Source organism: Notolabrus celidotus, chromosome 13 (assembly GCF_009762535.1).
Source record: "Notolabrus celidotus isolate fNotCel1 chromosome 13, fNotCel1.pri, whole genome shotgun sequence".
Classification (NCBI taxonomy): domain Eukaryota; kingdom Metazoa; phylum Chordata; class Actinopteri; order Labriformes; family Labridae; genus Notolabrus; species Notolabrus celidotus.
The window spans coordinates 14,987,586-15,008,851 of NC_048284.1; the positions used below are offsets into that span (position 1 = coordinate 14,987,586).

Below are 21,266 nucleotides of genomic sequence, written 5' to 3' on the forward strand. Positions count from 1 at the left end.
GTGTGTGCCGATCAAAAAATGAGCTATCCAGACTACACTCGTCTTTAGTACCAGGCTGTAAACATGTTTATTTCTGCTGTAAAGATCGTCTTTTTTGAATTGGTGTGTATGTGGTTTCTGGTACTTCCGGAGCCACCCTCAAGTGTACCTTGATGAACTGCAGTTTTTAGCACTTCCGCATTGGACTCATATTTTGAGACCGGAGGTTGCCGCTTGGAGCGACACTCGATCGGCATTATATCAACACTTCCTTGTCACACAATCACATGTCACAGAAACAACCAATCAGAGGCTAGGGTGACCAAGCTCCAGGTAAAATCTACTGAAAACCACAGAAGAAGAAATACAGTAAAACTTATTATAATATCCTAAATACACAAATTACAACTTTTGTAAGCATTTATGTAAATAAATCACTGTATAAATAATGTAAACATATTTTAACCTTAACTCAAATGATGAACTGACTTTCCTGTTCGCTTACACTAGCATCCTACCGCATCTTAGCAGTTGTACCTGTACTGTTTAATGAGTGCTTTGACAATGTGAAAGGTGAAGCCTTTAAGCTTATGGTTATATTAGATATCTACAGTTGTACTCTTAAAAAATGATCGTGGCATAATTTCATAGTTTGAATGCTAGTGTTAGCTATTGTCAAACTCTGCTAGCTGCAGCAATGTTATAGTAGTTTTAACTTCCAGCTCCTGTGAAGTGCCCCTTGAATACAAGCAATCCCTCTTATCTCTTTGCTGATTTTGTCCTGTATTATGTTACTGTTTTGTTTTTGTTTCTTTATAATCAAACGTTCTTTTAACAAACGTTATCACTCATTAAGAATTTTAACTGTGCTGCTGATCAGTTCATCTGACAGCTATCCTATAGCATGTTTCAGGCACTAAATAATCATATAGACAAAATCAATCTTAATGCTAATGGTCTGTTTTGCTTTCCTAGCTTATCAAGAGGTATCAGTATCCACTTCAGTTTGTTCCACAACCAGCTGGAACTCCACACAGGAGCTTCAATTTTTAGTGTCACTCATATTTTCAAATGGGAAACTATGAAAAGACAACTATTTGTTTGATTTTTTTTTTTGTGCCCAAACTACTAGAAACACACGCATACAGCAGAGTAATTTATTACCATTATTGAACATTTTGTTACTATTAATGCATTTTAGCTTCCCATCCTGTGCATGGCATCAGATGAAAGTGGCTGCCATGTAAATATGGCGTATTTTCGACAACCTTGATATATTTGTAAACTACTAAAAAAGAAGCTCTGAGGTAATCTCTATATTGTGAACCTGCTGAGTTCCTCCACATAAATAGAACAAGTCAAAACTGTATTCAACCAGGACAACTCAGAGACTAAACCTGAAATAGTACCAGAGTGTGTGCTTTACTGGGTTTCAGTGTTTCCACATGCCACTGGATGTTTTCCATGCTGCAGTGTCATTAAATGAATTTGAATAAGGCTGAAGGGTTAGCGCTGTGACAGAGGGCGTAGGCCTTTATTGTTCACAGTTAATTATTGATACTCTGCCTGGTTAATCAACGACATAGATGACCCCATGGCTCAGAGATGAAACGACTCAGATTACAGCTGTGAAACCAGAGGAAAGTCAGTGTTAGGCTGAGCGTGTGTGTTTTATAACAATTTTCCATTTTGAATAAAACAAAGCAACATAAAATAATCCAAAACAAATCCTGGCTTGACTTGTTACTGGCAGTAGCTTCTGATTATAAGGTTGCTGTCTTGCAGAAATCTTGTACATGTCATTGAGTTGGCAGTTTCAAGATGCAAAAACACCCAGCTGACATCAAGGTTTGTTTTATTGCCATTCTTTATTTTCAAGCATCATTTAACAAGTGGAAACCAAAACATATGGTTCATAATGCCCAAACTCCCCTTAAAGTGGTAACATTGTGTGGTTGGTTCCAGCTGAAATGGGGGTATAACTGAAAAGTGAAAAAAAAAGAAAGGCAAGTAAAATACTGCAAGCAGACACTGAGCACCTAAACTCAACAAGGCAGCAATTAGCAACATTTGCTATCATGGCGTGTGTTCAATCACAGTTGAAAAAATTACCATATAGAATCAAATAGCTGTAGCTTCTGGTATAAGATGAATAACATCATGTTTACAGTGAATAAATATGTATCATCATCAGTGTACACAAAGTTAAACACTTCAGCATTTTCTGAAATTGTTCTAAACATTAATGCTCTCACATCCTGATCTGGTTCTTACATGAAGACCAAAAATCAGTGCTTCAATTCAAAAACGAATGCCCGTCGAACATCCAATAATTACATAAAAACTTCAAGTGAACACGGTTTAAATAATGTGCAATTATATCAATAACAGAAGGCAAAGTAAAGCACACATTCATTTGGAATAACTTGGATTGTTTTAACTGGTAAGAAGTCTGAATGCCCAGAGAACCATGCTGAGATTTAACTGGCGTCAACTCAGATCTACTTTTTTTGATGTTTTGCGTAATTGACATTGCAGCCAGAATACTTCAAAAGCACATACAAGCGTACAATTCTTTTACATCAAGCTGATTTCTTTTTTAATTTAAAAAAAAAGTGCTGATGATAAATTTATATTACAATTTCATGAGTCTTTTTTTTATATACATTTTCCTGCTATGTGGGTGTTTTAAGTCCAAGTTTGACAGCTTTAATATAACTGAAATGTTAGCTTGGCAACCTTGGACTGTTACTATGACTTCTTTGTGCGTAGAGAATTTATTGTAAAGTATGCATGCAAGGCTTCACCTTGGATAAAAATAATCCTTTAAGGATTGTACCACACATCAAGGAACACAAGTAAGGACAATCAGTCCTCACTTTTAATGATCACAATCAATTCATTTCTATCCTAAAAAAAAAAAAATCTTAAATAGTTCCTAAAATCAAAGCACCCATTTTCAAGCAGGGAATAATTGTGCATCTTTTTTTTGAACAGATTGTATGTGAAGTTAGGACGGCATGTGGAAGGAACAACATGATTTAAAGCGATTTGCAATCTTTTGATAAATAATTTAAAAACGTGTATTTATTTTTATTTTTTTTAGTGTGGATACAATATTAAACATTCACACATCAATTAGCTGTAAGTGCTCAAGTTCTCAACTTATCTAAACCTTCTTTGATTGCTCATTAGAAGACAACCTGAGAGGGTAAGGAGGTAGATTAGCTTAGCTGCAGTGAGGTTGTAGGATTGTACAATGCAGTTGGTCATTCCCTGTGCAAACTCTTCTGTGGTAAGAAAGCGGCATGCAAAGCTGAGCAATGCATTTCTCTTACTTGTTGCAATATGTTGCGTTTTATTGTGGTGATGCCAGTGATTTTCCCCTCCTCTGCAACTGCGTAGCAGTCATTCGGGTATTCGCTCAGGTTCAGGGTACAAACGTAGTGATGAGGTGAAAGATGATCAGCTTAGCTCTTCTTCCTCAATGTCACATGCTTTCATAATGTCCTTGGGGTGTTCAAAGGCAGCTTGGATAAACTGGCCAAACACACGCTCCATGTAGCTCTCACCCCGGGGAAACAAGCCCTGCAGGAAGGCGATGTGTCCGCCATGGGCCGTCAACAACAGAGCGACATTAGGCAGACTCTTGACGATGGACAATGGGAAGGCTGTGTGGGCGAGAAAAAAAGAGTTATTAGTGAAGCAAACATTAGAAAGAAAACAATTGCAGCATACAAAATAGAACAGAAAACACTGACAGAAGTAAAAGATAACATCAAAGAGCTAGTCAACATTTTCTCTTAAACACAACACTAATTCACCATTGCTGACTTTTAGGGAATTAAGAAGATAGATATTAAGAATTAGTTATGTAACCAGGTTGGTCCCATTGAGGAAAAAAAACTATTTTTCAAGGTAAACAAATTTTCTGGAGAAAGAAAAAAAAGCTGCAAAGAACACAACCCATAATTATTCATACATTTCATACACATGTCTTTTGTTGTCAAAAAGTACGATATAATTGACAGAACAGTATGATGCGAAATAACATAATATTCAAGTCCAGAATCTGAAAGTAAAAAATAATATAAAAGCATAATCCAGCATCAGTCCTCACATTTTAGTTGAGGTAAAGCATCCATAAATGCTACCTAAATCATCCTGAACATTAAACGTCTTCTCCTCACATTATAAAGAATCTTCTCTGGAGTACAGGATGGGAGGGACGTCTGATTTCCACTTAGTCAAAATACATTTTTACCAGCAACACAAAGTACTTAAAATGGTTTGTCAACTTAAGCGACTTAATGTCTCCAAGGATCCACAATCTAGGAAATGTTTTTTCTATGATTGCTGAAATAGTTTGAATGACATAATTCCAGAAACCTATAATCTTTGGACAGAGTAGTTTTTAGTTTTTTTATGGAGTCTAGCAGGTGTGTAGTATGTTCTGTGCATAATATTAAATTGAATAAGTCTGTTTTTTGGTTAGATAAAAAATGTTTGAGCCTGCTCAAGTAATTTGTGCCATTCAGAGTTGTTATACCTGCAATCTAAATCTGACTCCCATTTGGGTTTGGTAAGTGGTTCCTCATGTTCAGGTGAATGATTATTGAGGATATTGTAAACAGTTGATGTGAGGCCTCTGGTAGAGGTGTATGAGAAACGTAATAGCTGCTCCTCCAGAGGAGTTTCTTTTGGTGCATAAGAAAATGTAGACAAGTTGGATTTTCACCCAGTGTCTGATTTGTAACTGAACACATTTTTGCTGGGAGAGGATATATTTCTGAAGTAAATATTCAGAACTAGAAAAAACATTGCCTACATATAGATCTCCCGCTGTCAACCCATCTTTTGAGAGCACCATTTATTAAAGGAGTTGGAATATTTGGGCTGTTCCATTATTGAGTTCTTTTAAAAAGTGTACCCGTGGCTGTAAAAATGGAGTTGGCCTCTTGCCATAATATGAATGTATTTAGTATTACTGGGTTCTTGGTAATGGATCTAAGCACATCCTTACAGCTCAAGCAATCGATTCTTTTTACAAGATTGTTTCCTGGTAAGACCAACCAGACACCTGTATAACACCTGAAAGCATTTCCTGATATGAATCAAAACACATAAAACTGAGTCAGAATTTATTAAGGTATATCATTACACTGATCAAATCACATCAGGTTAGGAGAGCTATAATCTAGTACCATTTGTCCTTCTCCCTTCTCTTTCTCAGTCAATGGATTGAAGGGAGTCTAGCTATACGTTTGAGGTCGGATTGGTATGCTTGTTTAGAGCTGGGCGATATTGAAAAAGAAGTTATCACAATTATGTTTTCGATCAGTCGATGTCGATAATTATCATGATAAATATCAAATCATTATTTCATTTACATTTAAAGGCAGATTTTTGAAAGTTTTAGAAATCAGATTTTCTGATGAGCTTCTTGAATCTCTCTTTTCTGACGGTGCTAACAGGAAGCAGGTCTTTTGTGTACGAGGAGATTTTTGAGAAGTTTTTGTTTGTAGATTCTTATTTTTCTCAGATGGAGGTTATTTACATTTTGCGTTTGGTAAGTGGTTTCTCATGTGCTTTAAATTCACAACAAAGACACATGACATTGGATACTGTGTATCAGTTTATAGAGTATTGTTGTGAGTAGTGCACTCCCGTTTAATGTTACTATGGATTGGCGTTTAAATATATCAATTTTTTATCGAACACTTGTTATATTTATATTGAAAAAAAATTATATCACGATAATTATTGTTATTGAATTATCGCCCAGCCCTACGCTTGGTACCCAAAAAGAAGGGTGCAAAAAAACAGGACAGTATAGATCGGTTGTTTTGGTACCTTTCCCAACTTTTGATGGTAGAAACATCAACAAAAGATTACCGTATCATTCACTATTAATTAATCACACAGCCTATAATAAATTAGATTAATATAATCACTTGACAGCACATTTCTTTACGTATGATTTCAGAAGACATTCCACAAGAAATAAACATCAAATAATAGAATAGCATTTTAACTTTAAAGCACAAAGAGACCATGTCTAAATTATAACTGCAGGCCTAACAGAGTATCAATCGTCCCTTGTTGTGCACTCACCGTTCTGGGGAGAGAAGGGGTCATCAGCAGCATTCAGACACAAGATGGGTACTGCTGTATTTGGGAGCTTTTTGTCAGGGCTGGCGTCGTAGTAATACTCAGAACAAGTTTTATAACCAAACAGCAGGGATGTGAAGCGTTCGTCAAACTCTCGGATGGTCCGTGCCTAAAGGTGAGGGTTGAAAATAAAGAAAATTATAAAAGGAGGCAACCACAAAAAAAGGGAAAGCAAAGTTGTATTATAGCAAATATAAAGACGGGGAATACCTTCAAGACGTGGTCAACATCAACAACTTTCTCCAGTATCTTCCTGTGCCTGTGAGAGACAGATTTGTTCAGCAACCTTGAATTGTTAAAACGACACACAGGAATGTGTGAAGCTACAACTCTGCTGACCTGGTGACAGCACGGCACAGGCCATTGGTGAGGTATTTGTTAAAGAGCAGCCAGTTGAGTGGTTCTTCCATTGAAGCGGAGGACTTGTGTGCATCCCAGGGGACAGAGATGGTTAAACCCGCCACCATTCCTGAGTCTGAACGCTTACGACCCAAGTAGTTCAACAATAACATGCTGCAGAGGGTGAAAGGAGGCAGGGAAGACAAACATTTTTTTTAAAAGTAGCAGAGATAGGGAAATAAGATTGAGATCAAATTGACTATACAATTAGCTTTTGATAGATGATAGTTCCACCGAAAGAGTGCAAGCAGTTAGAAGCGGCATCACCCTCCACTGACTCACCCTCCTAAAGACACACCAGCGCCAAGCACAGGGGCATGTGGGTAAAGTCCTCTGACATGCTGCACTACACGTTCAAGATCAGAGGTATTGGCTGCACAGTAGGTAACAGGCGTCTGAAGCAGCAAGCAGAGAGAAACATAAACGTATAATCAATCAGTCAATCATTATTCATATAGGGCCAACTCACGATTAATGTTATCTCAAGACGAGGGGTGTAAAAGTACATGTATTCATACCCAACCGTTTCAGTACCACCCTTTCAGTTGGATGCATTTTATTTGTTGCTTTTTTCCCCCTTGCCATACTGTACCTTACCAAAAATGTACCGAACAGAAGTTTCAAAATTGTGCAGTAAACAAAAAATGTTTGTGTACTGTTACACCCCTACTCAAGATGCTTTACTAACAGAGCAGGTCTGCTCTATGTTACATTATTAACAAAGACTTAACATCAAGACAGGATGAGATCCAGTCCCATCTTACAGGCAGGACTCAGTCTGATCTCATCTTAAATAGGGATGCACCGAAAATCTGGCCACCGAGAATTTTCATCTGAAAATGGCCCAAAAGTGCATTTTCGGTTTTCGGACGAAACACTTTTTTCACCAAAACAACACGGCCGAAACAGAATGTCGTGATGACGCACTGCTAACTAGGCTATCTATGTGTGTGATAGGAGTGAAGTGGCAGGTAAACATAGTAGCATAGCAGAGTGATATGTGACAGACAAAAACATAGATTGGACCCTCCTCCTCTCTGTGTTACCCTCTGTGACAGAGAGGAGCCACTCATAAGCTGCAGCAGTTGTAGCTCACCATGCAGGGACTTGCATCTGTTACCACGACTCTACCTGCTTCAAAGTGTGTTAAACTCGGTTTTCTAAAGTCCAAAAGGTGTAGGATCGATGACTGTAGCTGTGACTTGAAGCTAAATGAACAACTGTGTATATTTTAACTCGCGACGGCCGCAGCAAAGATAAACATTACGTTCCAGAAGAACACTTCACAGTAAAAGTCCCCTTAATTTACGTAGTCCAAAAAACTTTATTTTGAAAGGGCTATAACAGGAAGCAGCATGTTGTAGGCTGTAATAACTTGATAAATCTCTAAGCGTGAAATAAACTACCTGTAGATGTCTAAATTATATGAACAGGGGAGGAGGAGAGGAGAGGAAATTCAGATAATACAGATTTAGTAAGAAGCTACGAAGTCCTGAGTTCTGAACAGAAAGAGGATTATAAAATCCTCTTTCTGTGGTCTCAGGCTCAGACATGAGTATAGTGTGTTCCATTGCAGACTTGTTTGATGGGGGTCACAGTGAGTTAACATGTTTTCAAGTGGGATCTCTTGTCATTTTGTAATACCACAAATTATCATTACCTAAAGAATCAACTATATTAAATGAAAATTATTAATGAAGCACAAACAAATGAACTAATTAATGAAGGAATCAATCAATCAATAAATAAATAAATTGGTATGTACAGTATGTGTGTCTATGTGTAAAAAATGCAATGGTACAAATCATTAGCATAATCATTTCTTTTCGGCCTTGGTTTCCTCATTTTCGGTTTTCGGTTTCGGCCAAGAATTTTAATTTCGGTGCATCCCTAATCTTGATCCACCATGAGCAGAGCACTTTGCAGCATTTAGCAAGTTACAGCTGCAAGGACAAACATCCTTTAACAGGCAGAAACCTCGAGCAGAACCAGACTCATGTTATAGATATATAATACTTGTGTTAATAGATATATAATTGATATACATAACTCCCATGGATCACATCATTTTTCTGCAGTGAGATTTGAGACGTAAGGTACCACAGTCCTTAGTGCGATTCCTTAAACAACCCTGTATTGCTCTGATCTGTTATTCCTCTGCATAAGTGAACCTCTTCCCTGTCAGCAAAAGTCTAAACAGGGTCTTTGAGGATGGTCTCTGCATTCTGAGTGGCTCTGACTTGATAAACATGGCCAAGAACATTAAGGTTAGTGCCACTATAATCAACCAGGACTAAAACCAGTGTTATACAGGGGCAATATTTAGCCTAAAGCCTTGTACATTTAAAGAGTAAACAAAGGTCAGCTCAAACAAACAAGGAAAGTCTAATCTACAAAAAAGAGGAACAGCAGCGGGTAAAAGACATTTAAGATGACGATAGTTCATAAGTTAATTTGTACTTACCAGTAATTCTTCTCCTCCTACGCCCCTGTTGTTGAACACCACACATCTGGACAAAAAAAAATAACCAAAGACAGCAGCCACTAGTTAATTTAAGTCTGAGCATTTCCACTTGGCCATGTAACTCATGATTCCTGCTCACTTTTACACAAACAACCCAGTTACTCTTGTAGAAACTGACCTGTAGCCGCGGCAGGTGGCCTGGCTGATGGCATGGAGCACGTAGGACTGCTGGCTGTTCCCTGTGAGGCCCGGGAGGATCAGCACTGTGGGACGGCAAGAGCATTCTGGGTAGGTCGCACTTGCCTGATTGTCCACCCAGTCCAGAGAGATCTGACCCCCATCAACAGTTCGGATCAGCTCACTGAGGGGACAAAGAGAGGATTACTTGTTAACACATGAGCACATAAATTAATATTCATTAGTCTACAGGTTTAAGATGAAGAGATTGTCATACTTGCGATACGTGACATGGGGTCTGGACTTGAGGAGGGCGCAAACCAGGGTTTGGAGCCGCCCCCCCCAGCACCACGGAGTGGGACTGAAGCGCTCGGCCACAACAGGACAGTGCTTAAGGAGGAACGCACTGAAGGCCTGGCTGGAAACCAGAGCTGGTGTCTGAGAGGAAAAGAGATTAAATAATGAGATATAAAGACACAGCGGTGATGGACGACGGGAAAAAGAAAGCATAAGGGGTGCAGCCATGAGGATGGGTAGAAAGCGGTGTGTGTGTGTGTGTGTGTGTGTGTGTGTGTGTGTGTGTGTGTGTGTGTGTGTGTGTGTGTGTGTGTGTGTGTGTGTGTGTGTGTGTGTGTCTGTGTGTGTGTGTGTTGAGGTGGTGTAGCCGATAGTTATGTATTGTACGTTTATGTACCAGTTTATGATATATTATTGAGACTTTTGTAGCCCAATGACATCTAGACTATACATGTAAAAGCATATATTATTGGTATTAAGTGGTAGTTCACTAAAATTCATTCAGTAGTAGACGGATAGAAAATTAATTACACCAATTTTTTTGATTACAGAACAAACCTCAAGTCATTTAGCAAGCTAAAAATGTTAAAAAGATATGCAGGTTCCTGCCCTTCTTGGTGAATGCATCATCTATGAATTGTCCACATGCTGCTTATAAATCCAAATTATGAATGTCACAATGAAGTGTTAGTGGAAAAACTGTCAGTCTGAATCAAAGTGCCCTTAGTTTTATCAGTTAACCCTCCTGCTATCTTTGTTTCTTAGGGACAGCAATAATGTTCTTGGGTCAACATGACCCGGGGCATATTTAATTGTTCAAAAGTGTCAGAACCCCAAAAAAATCCCAAATTACATTTTTTTAAAGTCATTATTAACTCCATTACTAACCATTTAAACCAATATTTAGTGCAACATGGTGTTCTTTAATTCTCACAGATCATGGTTCAAAGAGGATAATTCACTAGTTTTTTAGAAAAATTCATGTTAAAACTTTTTTTTATGTACATTTGGAAGTGATTGGGGTGAAATATGTATCACAATTGCAAAGAAACATTTAGTATTTGACACTTCTGACCCCTTTTAGCCTCCAGTTTGACTGCAGGGTCAAACTGACCCATGAACAGTATCTATGTAATATAAACATTCGGGGGGGGGGGTTCAAATGTGTGAAAACAAACATTTTCATTTTATATGTTGTTTACACTAATTAAGTCAAGCAGAAGAAGTTTCATAGCGAGAAACCACTTTTAACATTTTTTTAAATGGGTCAATTTGACCCACAACATAACAGGAGGGTTAAATAACAAGGTCAGGCTGTCGTGTGATGTACAAACCATGCAGCATTTTTTAAAAAGCTCATGTTGGATTGTGCTGGTGTGTAAAAGAAAAACAGCTCATGCAAAACTGCCATGGTAAGTGCTCCATGCTTTGTGACACTGTTAAAAAATGAAAAAGAAATAGACTAAACAAGAGAAAAAACAATTCATAAAAAAAATTACTGAAATTAGGGATGCATGATATTATCAGGACGTTATCTTTATCGGACGATATTGGCTTATAAATTAACTATCAGACATCGGCCAACACGCCGATATCCGCCGATATAATTTACAGATAAAATAATGGGCTGCTGCACACATGTTGGGCCAATATTTTAAGTTAAATTTGAATTTAAACAGAAGTCTGTAAGGTACATGTAGCTGACTAATTTAGGCACATTTACTGTCAAAGAGTATCACCTATTTTCTTTTCACCAAACATCAAATGTAACAATAAACACTGAAACAATCAAATAAAGATTTACTGGATGAGTTTGTAGTTCCCCATTACTTTACTTTTTAACATTCTTTTAAACTGTAAAATATTAGAGCAGCATTTTATATCATCATCCAGAGAATTCCAAAGTTTAACTCCAGAAACTGAAACACACATTTGCTTTAATGTAGTGCGCGTGTATGGACTTTTGAAATTACATTTGCGTCTATCAGCCTCCTCATGAGATGTAAACACAAACAACTTCTGTAAGTTTTCAGGTAATAATCTGTTTCTGGCTTTAAACATACATAAAAAAATTGTTAAGTTAACTAGATCTTTAAATTTCAACAAATATGAGCTGATAAACAAACTTTTAGTATGTTCTCTAACATTCACCTCATTTATAAGTCTAATTGCTCTTTTCTGTAGCACATACAAAGGGTTAATAGTAGTCATTTAAGTGTTTACCCATACCTCCGAGCAATAACTAAAATATGGAAGAACAAGTGAACAGTCCAAAATACGAAGAGAAGAATAATCCAAACTGTCCTTGGCCCTGCCTAAAACACCAACACATTTACACACTTTCCTCTTGATATAATCTATATGTGGTTTCCAAGTCAGTTTATCATCTATTATCGCTCCCGGAAATGTAGCTTCTGACACTTTATAACATGAGGGTCCTATAGTTTTAATTATTAAGTATTTTCTTATTTTACACAAGAAATGAATATTAGATAACAAAGGTGATTAGAGTATTACCATAATACTCTACGCCAGGGGTTCCCAAACTTTTCAGCCCACGACCCCCAAAATATAGGTGCCAAAGATTTGCGACCCCCCCACTGTCCCTCAAAGTGATTTAATATGTCTTCACTTAGCTGGTCTGCAGAAAATTGGCCTACCTTTATGAGTATGTGGCTGTGTTTCTTGTGCCGTTATTAATTTACCTACTGCTCCTGATGCTTTTGATAATGAACTGTTCACTAACCCTAAACGTAGGACTCATCTGGCAAAAAGAAAGACTCATTACATTTTCTATTTTCAAGGTTAGCTACTATTTTTGTTGATCTTCTTTACTTTAATGGGTAAAAAGTTATATTTTTAGATTACTTGAAAACATATATATATATAGAAGACATCTCACGACCCCCAAACTTTGTCTTGTGACCCCACACTTTGGGAACCCCTGCTCTACGCTATTTCAAATACAGAAGATAATTGATAATCTCTGCAATTAGGCATGAGGGAAAAAAATATCGGTATCGGTAATTGGCTAAATGAGCTGTAAAATATCGGCATATTGGATATCGGCAAAAAAAAAACAATATCGTGCATCCCTAACTAAAATTAAGAATTACAGCAGAAAAAAAACATACATACATACACTTGAATTATAAGGTCCAGTAGAATAAGACAACAATTAAAGTAACTTCATTTAGATAACAACATAAAGTCCAATAGAGACTACAAATTAAAACAAAAATCTAAAATAAAATAAAAAGACAGGTCTGGAGACAAAAAGTGAGTAAGTGCAGGTATTACTGGCCTTGACCGCAGTGACTGACCTGACACTTGCGGCCCCACAGATAGTACAGTGCGGCCGTGAGGGAGCAGATGAACACCGTGTAAGGTCTGGAAACAGACTCCCAATATGTACTCCATAGCTCCAAATGTGCTAATAACATGGCTATTACCTACCGGTATGTTGCTAAAGTAGAGAGCATAAAAGAGAACATACAATATAGCTCGTTAACCGGCACAACGGTACAGACACCTGACAGACAGACGTGAATGTTGGTCCGACAACCTGCCTTCATCACCTCCAGATACAGACAGAGAGGTTTCACTGGGACTCCTCTACTTGAAGAAGACGTCCCATGGGGGTCTGGTGGTGGCGATAGCAAGCCGGTATCCAGTTGCAGGCTTGTCTTCAGGTGTTATCTCCAGGAGGTGGTGCTTCCTGGGTGTCAGATGATGCCTGAAGATCGTATGTTTGAGTAGGAACGTCCTACCATTCGCCAAAGTCCGCCCTCTTGGCCCTCACTGCGGATACCGATGGCGGATGCTTTAAACATAGGAAGTGACTAGTACGCATGCGCAATTCTTCTTCTCCTCTATGTAACTCCAGGAACTGACAAAGAGCGTTTCAGCTGCATTACCGCCACCCTCTGCTGCATGCAAGGTCATCATAGTGTTTCATATTTAGCTGTATCCTCATCCATATTTGAAAACGTTTTTCCTTAAATTTTCCACTACAAATACTATTACATAACAATATGATAACAGTCCTGTGATATCACACGCTTTTTCTGTTTCATTTCATGCTTTTTCTTGCACTCTGTATGTGCACGCAGGTATTTAGGTTGTTTGGGTGGTTTTGTTTTGCCTTTCAAAGTACTTTTTGAAATATCTCAAAACTTTGCATTTTCACAAAGCATGATGGCAGTCAAGAAAACATAGGAGTACATTCACTTACATCATGTTTATTTAGAAACATTACTTAAAATCTAAAAACTATACCATGGAATAAAAACAGAAACTAAGTTACTACAAGCACAGACAACTTAGCTGGAAATGTTGATCTGGAATGAAACAAACGTTACTTAACTCAACACACTTCCTCAGGTTGGACAGTGAATTTTTGTATGTTTGGGCAGAGTGGGAAACAGGGAGAACATTTCAAACGATACGTATCATTCTTCATTTCATTCTTCAAATTTGCTCTGTGTCTGCTCCATGTTCAACTGTGGAGATTCAGGATATACAGGTATGACTAAACCACTGAGACAAACTGAACTACACAAACACATTTTAATGTCTTAGGGATCATATTTCAGAAAAGAGAAGGAAATTCATGAGCTGACTTCGAAGCAAAAGTAGTGAGTAACTAGAGCATTGATAGAAATGTAGTAGAGTCAAAAGTACAATAATTGTCTTCTGAATGTAGTGGAGTACAAGTAATAAGTATCCCCTAAAAAATAATACTTAAAGGGGACATATCATGCTTTTTTCATCAATATATATTGGTCTAAGAGGTCCCAAAAACATGTATTTAAAGTTTATGCTCAAAAAAACACTTTGAAATCAGATTTTGGCATGCCTGAAAAGTCCTTTTCTTCATTCCTCATCAGAACACTCTGTTTTCCCTCTGACCACGCCCCCTCCGGAAGTGGATGTGCCTCGGCTCTCCAGCACGTTGATCTAATGTTTACATGTTGGCTGAATATACACGGCTGCTCAGAGATCGCGTTACTTCAACCCTCTGAATCTGATCCTGACGGAGAGGCGCCTGTAGCAGGACCTTTCTGAAGGATTGGTCATAGATTTAGTGTTTCTTGTTGTTTTATTTATCAGTATGTAGACGTGTGTCTTGGTACACAGCTACGAGCATGTAGCTATGTGGCTATGCTAACTAGCGCTAGCACTTATCCATGATAAATCATCCACTAGATCTTCAAATCTGCAGACGTGGGGAGTAAACCCGACCTCTGCCAGAAAGGCAGCGGGACCTTTTATGAAGGATTGGTCACAGATTTAGTGTTTCTTGTTGTTTTATTTGTCAGTATGTCGACGTGTGTCTTGGTACACAGCTACAGCTACAGCTACAGCTATGAACATATAGCTATGTGGCTATGCTAATTAGCGCTAGCACTTATCCATGACAAATAAAAATCATCCACTATATCTTCAAATCTGCAGACGTGGGGAGTAAAACCGACCTTTGCGTTTATTAAGAAAGCCTACAACTAGCATGCCTCCCTCCTAAGCTCCTTGTTGGCACATATTTGTGCAGGTAATGAAAAACGGGGGAGGGATTCAGTATTATTTTATACAGTCTATGGGCTGAACAAGCTCCGAGCTCTGACTCCGTGACAGACCGGATATTGTTGTTACGTAACAAAAACACGGAAGTCTGAAACGGCTCGTTTCACACACATTTACAGAAAGGTGTAGAAATCAAAACAGGGGCAGAATGGATTTTTTTCATTCTTGGGGGGTTTGTAGACATGCCAGGGACACATATTTCAGGTAAAGAACCATTAAAAAGTCAATTTTGCATGATATGTCACCTTTAAGTAAAGTACAGATACTCAAAAAATATAATTAAGTACAGTACTCAAGTAAATTTACTCTGTCACTGTCCACTACTGCATTTGAAGTAAACTGGAAATAAGTAGAAGCTGCCATCTGCCAAGTGCAGGGTCAATGTTGGTTTTGGCAGGTAGGAATCTCAGGTATCCTACCGCCAATTAATCAGGGATTAGGGTATGGCACATTTTTTGCGATCAGGTATCAAAAGAATTCAAAGTCACCCTCAAAGATTTAGAAGTGGCGGACAAAATGGCTGGGTGCTTTTAAAAGGTTAACTTTTTCCTTTTAAGGCTTACCTTTTTAATCTGGCTTTTAACTTGGAGTAGTTTCCTTTTAGCCCTGGACTGCATTATTATTTGTATTACTTATATCACAATTTTTAGCATCATTTTATCCACTTTATTTTTATTCTATCTTTTTATTTTTTAATATTTTATTTTAATTATTATTTTAGTATTTATTTGATTTTCTCACATTCATCTATCTTGCTTTTGCCCTGTATCATTTTATCTGTTGCTGTTGTTTTCTGTCTCTGTTTTTTGTGAAGCACTTTAGGCTTGAATGTATGACAGGTGCTAAATAAATAAAAGTTCTGTTAAAAAGATGAGTTCAAAAAATGATGCAGTGACCTACCAGAAATTTCACACAGTCTCATTATAAAGATAACTTTAAAGTGACATTATTAACAATCAATATTTTTTTATATAATGCCAAATCACAACAAACGTCTCAAGGTGCAGGTCTAGACCGTACTCTGTTACATAATGAACAAAGACCCAACATCAAGACAGGATGAGATCCAGTCCCATCTTACAGAAAGGACTCAGTTTGATCTCATCTTAATCCACCGTGAGTAGAGCACTTTGCGTTATTTAGCAAGTTACAGCAGCTGGGACAAACTTCCTTTGACAGGCAGAAACCTTGAGCAGAACCAGACTCATGTTAGACACGCATCTGCCTTTGTTACAGACACATAACGTAAAAAAAAAAACCAATAGAAAAACCAAAACTTTGGATATCATGATTTATTCAAGCCAAAATAGAACAAAGAACCCTTCTTTAACACTTGATGCAACTTGTTCCTTGTTGATTACATGAAATCTGTCAATATCTGTCTTTAAATGCATTATTCAAGTTTCTTTTAAGATATGATCTCTCAGTAAATCTTCCTTTGTCGCCTTCATTTAAAGATCAAACTGCAGATCATTCAGTCTAGACGGCTGGAATTCCTGCAACCATTTCAGACTCAATTCCACATTCATCATTTCCACGTTTGATCTTGAAGAAGCCTGAAATGAGAAGACACATAGACATTATTTTAGGCTGGTACATATCCAGTTGTTCATTCATTTGAAAGAGTATGTGACAAAGAAAGAGTGTCAGACTCCAGTCTTTGTCATACCTTTGTCTCCCCAGTCGCTGTTCCAGGAGTTTGCAGCCAGCCAGTAGGGCGTCCCGTTCTCCTCTCCCCAGCCGAGGATCTTGATGGCATGACCGCCCAGCATGTCTCCTGTCAAGTGCTGGTACACACCTGCAGCACAGTAATCGAGGCGTTTAATAACCTAGAGCTTTGAAAAAATGTCGCTTTCCCCATAGAGTTGAACATTTTTAACAAATTAAAGATGACTTTTAGATTGAGGATGCATTTGAGAATCGAGATTCAGGAGATGTTCAGATTGTATCATTTTCTCTCTTCTAGTGAGATGATGACATAATAACCCTCCCCTACTCATATCCAAGCAGCCTAAAGATTTCATGTGAATTTAAGTAAAACAAAACCACTTTCACATTGTTGAGTTTCAGAGTTGCAGCAAATAGAAAACCGTCCTCACCTGTCTTGTAAAGCAGAAAGTCAGCATATACAGAGAAAGCTGCCTCCACAGGGCCGTACTTGTACAGCTCAGTCATGATCTGCTGCTGATCGGCTGGGATGCTGTATGTGCGTTTACCTGCAGAGGGAGACAAAGAGAGGCAGAGACAAAAGTCACACCAAAGGTAAACAGACTCAGCATGTCAGAAAAGCAAGTGGAATAATGTCTGTACCAAAGTGTTTATCCTTTGGATAAGAGAGTGGGTATCCATCAATGCACTGCTCAACACACTTAGGGGTGTCTTGTTCGCCCTGACATGGAGGACGAGTTCCATTTACATGGTGCTCACAGGGAGCGATGCTGTAGGGTCTGCAGCCTGTCAAACACACAGGTAACTTTTAAAGCTGCTTTTTCATCTTTTTTGAAGCGCTGAATGAAACCATTTCATTTCTTACTCACCGACATGGGAGCCATGCAGGCCTCCTGTCACAAGTCCATTCTTTGCCCAAAAGTCCCATGCAGCAGAGGGAAAACCACCATAACATCTTTATTCACAAAGAAATCTTCAGTATCTCTTTTTAAAATACCTGAAGTACACCAACCTTGATAGAAAAGTACTCACCCCATGCCACACGAGTCACAGCAAGACAGAAGATCTTCAGCAGAGATCTCCACTGAGACACTAGAACTGCTGAGGATGCACACCCTGTCCGATATCGCCTCAGCTGCACCAAAGGCCTGTGGGAAATCAAACACAGGACAACTGCTTGAAGACAGGGGCAGTGAGTTTATCTTCTCCTACAACTAAGAACTTTTAACTTTACACTGTGCCCATTGATTTGTGTTGTTGCTTGATTTTGTGGGTGTGTCTTACCCAGCAGGAGCCGCAGTTTCCCTGGTCTCTGATCTGTTGGATTGTGGGACATTTTGGCCACTGCTTGCGAGGGTCGAAGCTGTCTGGAAGCTTTATGTTGTCAGTATCATGAAACCTGAACAAGAGAGGACAGTCACTGAGCACTGCGGATACAATACAACACCTGCAACACAACTTATAATGTCTGTTATTCAACTTGCTATAACATCAGATTCAGGCTCTTAATACTCTGACACTAGCTTCAGTCACCTCTTTGTGAAGCTCTCCCAAGGTCTTGAGTCAGCTTTTGTTGACCACTCTTTCAAGGCTGCGATCATCCCTGTTGCTTGCACACCTCTTTCTACCACATTTTCCCTTTCCAGTCAACCTTCCATTAGTATGCTTTGATACAGCACTCTGAGAACAGCCAGCCTTTCCAGCAGTGACCTTTCCACGGTACTCTAGTTTAGTGGGATGCACCTGTATGTGTCTGCAGAGCCAGAGGCTGCACTTTGAGGATCACAATTCTGTGACCGCATCACTAGGGCTCTTGTGTTGTAGTGACAGTTAAGATTCGGGGAAGGGTAAGGGTTAGACTTACAGTAAAACTCTAAAAATGGCTGTGTTACATGTTAGAAATGTGGGCATTGACAATCCAATGCACTGGGTGGTGCCATCACATTCAACAACAGTCTGACCTGGATGACTGAGAACCTTCACAAACATACTGCTTCGCATTTTTTGGAAAGATACCCTCCAGCGGGTGTGAGAGCACGAAAAGACAGCCAAGTGTTCCAGCTCCTCAGGCCAGGACTCAGCCATACATCTGCACCTCAAGGATAAGGGACACTCCTTTGAGGACAGCAAGATTCAGATCCTGGACAGAGAAGAGCGTTGGTATGAAAGAGAGGTCAAGGAAGCCATCCAGGTGAAGCTTGAACACCCTTCTTTTAATAGAGGTGGTGGACTAAGACACCATTTGTCTCCTGCATACAATGCTGTTTTGAATTCTCTGTCAAAACAAGTAAGACCATACTCACACCAGAGACCATGTGACTCTAACGACTCACAGCTGACCCATCACCCTAACGGGTGTCAGGAACTAGGTTAACGGTTGTCAGGAGGTACTGAACGACTGTCAGGAACTAGACCAACGACCCCACTTAGGATCCTTATGTGACTCCTGGACACACCCACGACTGTTAGTGGCTTATATCTTCGAGCTCTTCCCCAGTCTGGTCAGAACTGAAGAAGCCTTTCAGAGGAGAGGTGAAATGTCTTCAAGAATTTCTACCAGTCCAGTTGCCTTAAGGATCAAGCTTTGAACAACAGTCTCAAAATTGCTGTCCCAGGAATGCAGTCCTAAATCTGCAGTGCCCCAGGTCTGCAGGTACATGCTACTCAGAAAGCTACATGAGAGGCATGCAAAGGAGAGCACAGCACTGTGCTCAGAAAGCTTGTATTAATGCCCGTATTCATACTTTATGGACTCAAAATGAACTGTAGTGTCTGTAACTGTTGTTGAATCCCGTTATCCATAAGTGCTTATATGTCTACATGATGTCTTACTTTGTCTAAATCTAAGAAAATACACTGAATGTCATATTATGTGTTTTTTAAAACAGAAACCAGTTTATTATCTGGGATGAACAATGTGTAATCTCAGCGTGGGTAAAGTCCTGGTTTAACAGGGCTGGCATTAAATGTCATGTAATTTGCACCTTTTTTACAATCTGACTCTTCTAAAAAAGTATGCCCAATATAAAATGAACCTGCTGACTGTCACCTGTTTTGTGCTTGTGAGAGACAGCACACATAAATCCATACCCACACACCCTCATCAGGCACATAGTGTTCCAACTTACACCTCTGGCAGCCTGGGTCCTTTCAGTATAGTCCCACACAGTCCCATCACATAGCTGACATCAGCGTTCTGGAAGTTCATCCCAGCCTGCAGCCAATGACAAGTTAAAGACACCAGGTTCTCCAGGTTTCTACACAGATGGTCACCATGAGAGCAGTAAAAAAAACTTTATACCTTCCAGGTGGAGTTGGCTTTGTTGATGTGGTCCACCATCTCAGGGGAGAGCAGCGGATGGTGAGGCCGAGCCAGAGTGACAGAGACCGTCACGAGCACACAGAGGAGGGCCAGTGAATGCATCCTACACCACAGATGATAGTCCAATTTAAAATAATTTCGACTGCAAAATTATCCTGTATATTCAAAATTGAGAGATTATGCTCTATTAGACATACAAGGCATTAAAAGTATAATTTAGGCTGGATTTTTCACAGTTTATTTTCCAAAAACACAGTGCTATATTTTCAAAATGTTTGATTCAATTTTAGCTGACATTTTATTGTTATTCACATCTAAATCAACACAAAGCCGCACATATCTGTCATTACTGAATAGACAGGATTTGTAACGAAACAGAGTTGAATCTTTATAAATGATACAAGTACAAAAGACATACAACGTGATACAGTTTAAAGAGATATATCTATTTATAACCAGTCAGGTCTGCTCTTCTGAAGTTAAAGTGTCACATCATTATCCAAGTCCTGGTCTCCCTGTCAGGGTTCTGTTTGGCTATAACAACCCACTCACTTATTACACAGTTGTGTTAAATGCTTGATTCTGATTGGTCAATATTCAAGACTCTATAGCAGTGGTCTGTTATTTCTCAAGAACACATTGTTAGAATGTGACTCTGATCACAGATCCTGGCTGACTAACTGTATCCCTTACATAAATGATGTGATGCTGCCTATTTATAATTAACAGTGGAAAAACTACTGTATTTGTTTGTATTTATAAAACTTAGACAAAATATGAAAAATTATACCGTATTTTAAGTTCATTTATTGGTAACATAATTTGTACCAAGGTAAGTATGCAACATTAAGCTCTCTTTTGAACTCTCGTAATATGCTGAAGTGACATCTACTTAGTTTCTTTCAAGAGATGTAAGAGAAACCAAAAAAACAAGAACAATTTAGTTTTGTAAATCCGCTGTTACCTGAGCTGTATTGTTCGAAAGATGTTTCTTCCTGTCAGATTCTTCCTCTCAGTGAATATAAACACCAGTACTCTCCCTCTTTACCATCCTTTTTATGAGTTATGGAATCACATGTCGCTTTATTGACTGCTTTGTCAGTGTGCATCTCATGTGACCAACAAACCTTCGACCAAAAGGTTGGCAGATGATCTTCAAATCATGACCTGGCATAATGATACACACACAATGTGTTAAAACTGAGA

The 21,266-nt window shown here is 38.8% G+C and overlaps 2 protein-coding genes across 5 annotated transcripts; both read right to left on the reverse strand.

Annotated features, from left to right (window-relative positions):
• Positions 1–1,828: 1,828 nt before the first annotated feature.
• On the reverse strand, positions 1,829–13,336 carry LOC117824653 (phospholipase ABHD3-like). Of its 3 annotated transcripts, XR_004633621.1 has the most exons (10): positions 12,811–12,930; positions 9,468–9,628; positions 9,192–9,374; positions 9,014–9,059; positions 6,832–6,944; positions 6,490–6,663; positions 6,361–6,409; positions 6,094–6,259; positions 3,318–3,650; positions 1,829–1,961 (listed from the first exon to the last, which is right to left on the reverse strand). XR_004633621.1 is itself a non-coding variant. In XM_034700192.1 (9 exons), the coding sequence occupies exons 1-9, from the start codon at positions 13,060–13,062 to the stop codon at positions 3,445–3,447; spliced, it is 1,104 nt and encodes a 367-aa protein (XP_034556083.1). In that variant the 5' UTR covers positions 13,063–13,336; the 3' UTR covers positions 1,829–3,444. The 3 variants fall into 3 exon arrangements, 2 of the variants coding, with proteins under 2 accessions (XP_034556083.1, XP_034556082.1); XM_034700192.1 differs by lacking the exon at positions 12,811–12,930 and adding an exon at positions 13,057–13,336 and having other exon boundaries at positions 1,829–3,650; XM_034700191.1 differs by having other exon boundaries at positions 1,829–3,650; positions 12,811–12,953.
• A 3,011-nt stretch (positions 13,337–16,347) lies between these two features.
• LOC117823657 (cathepsin B-like) lies at positions 16,348–21,128 on the reverse strand. 2 transcript variants are annotated; one of them, XM_034698883.1, is made up of 10 exons: positions 21,025–21,128; positions 20,040–20,163; positions 19,867–19,952; positions 18,023–18,137; positions 17,771–17,886; positions 17,608–17,693; positions 17,381–17,524; positions 17,170–17,286; positions 16,740–16,868; positions 16,348–16,626 (listed from the first exon to the last, which is right to left on the reverse strand). In XM_034698883.1, exons 2-10 carry the CDS (start codon positions 20,160–20,162, stop codon positions 16,550–16,552), a joined length of 993 nt encoding a protein of 330 aa, XP_034554774.1. In that variant the 5' UTR covers position 20,163; positions 21,025–21,128; the 3' UTR covers positions 16,348–16,549. The 2 variants fall into 2 exon arrangements, with proteins under 2 accessions (XP_034554774.1, XP_034554775.1); XM_034698884.1 differs by lacking the exons at positions 19,867–19,952; positions 20,040–20,163; positions 21,025–21,128 and adding an exon at positions 18,272–18,722.
• Between the last annotated feature and the right edge of the window lie 138 nt (positions 21,129–21,266).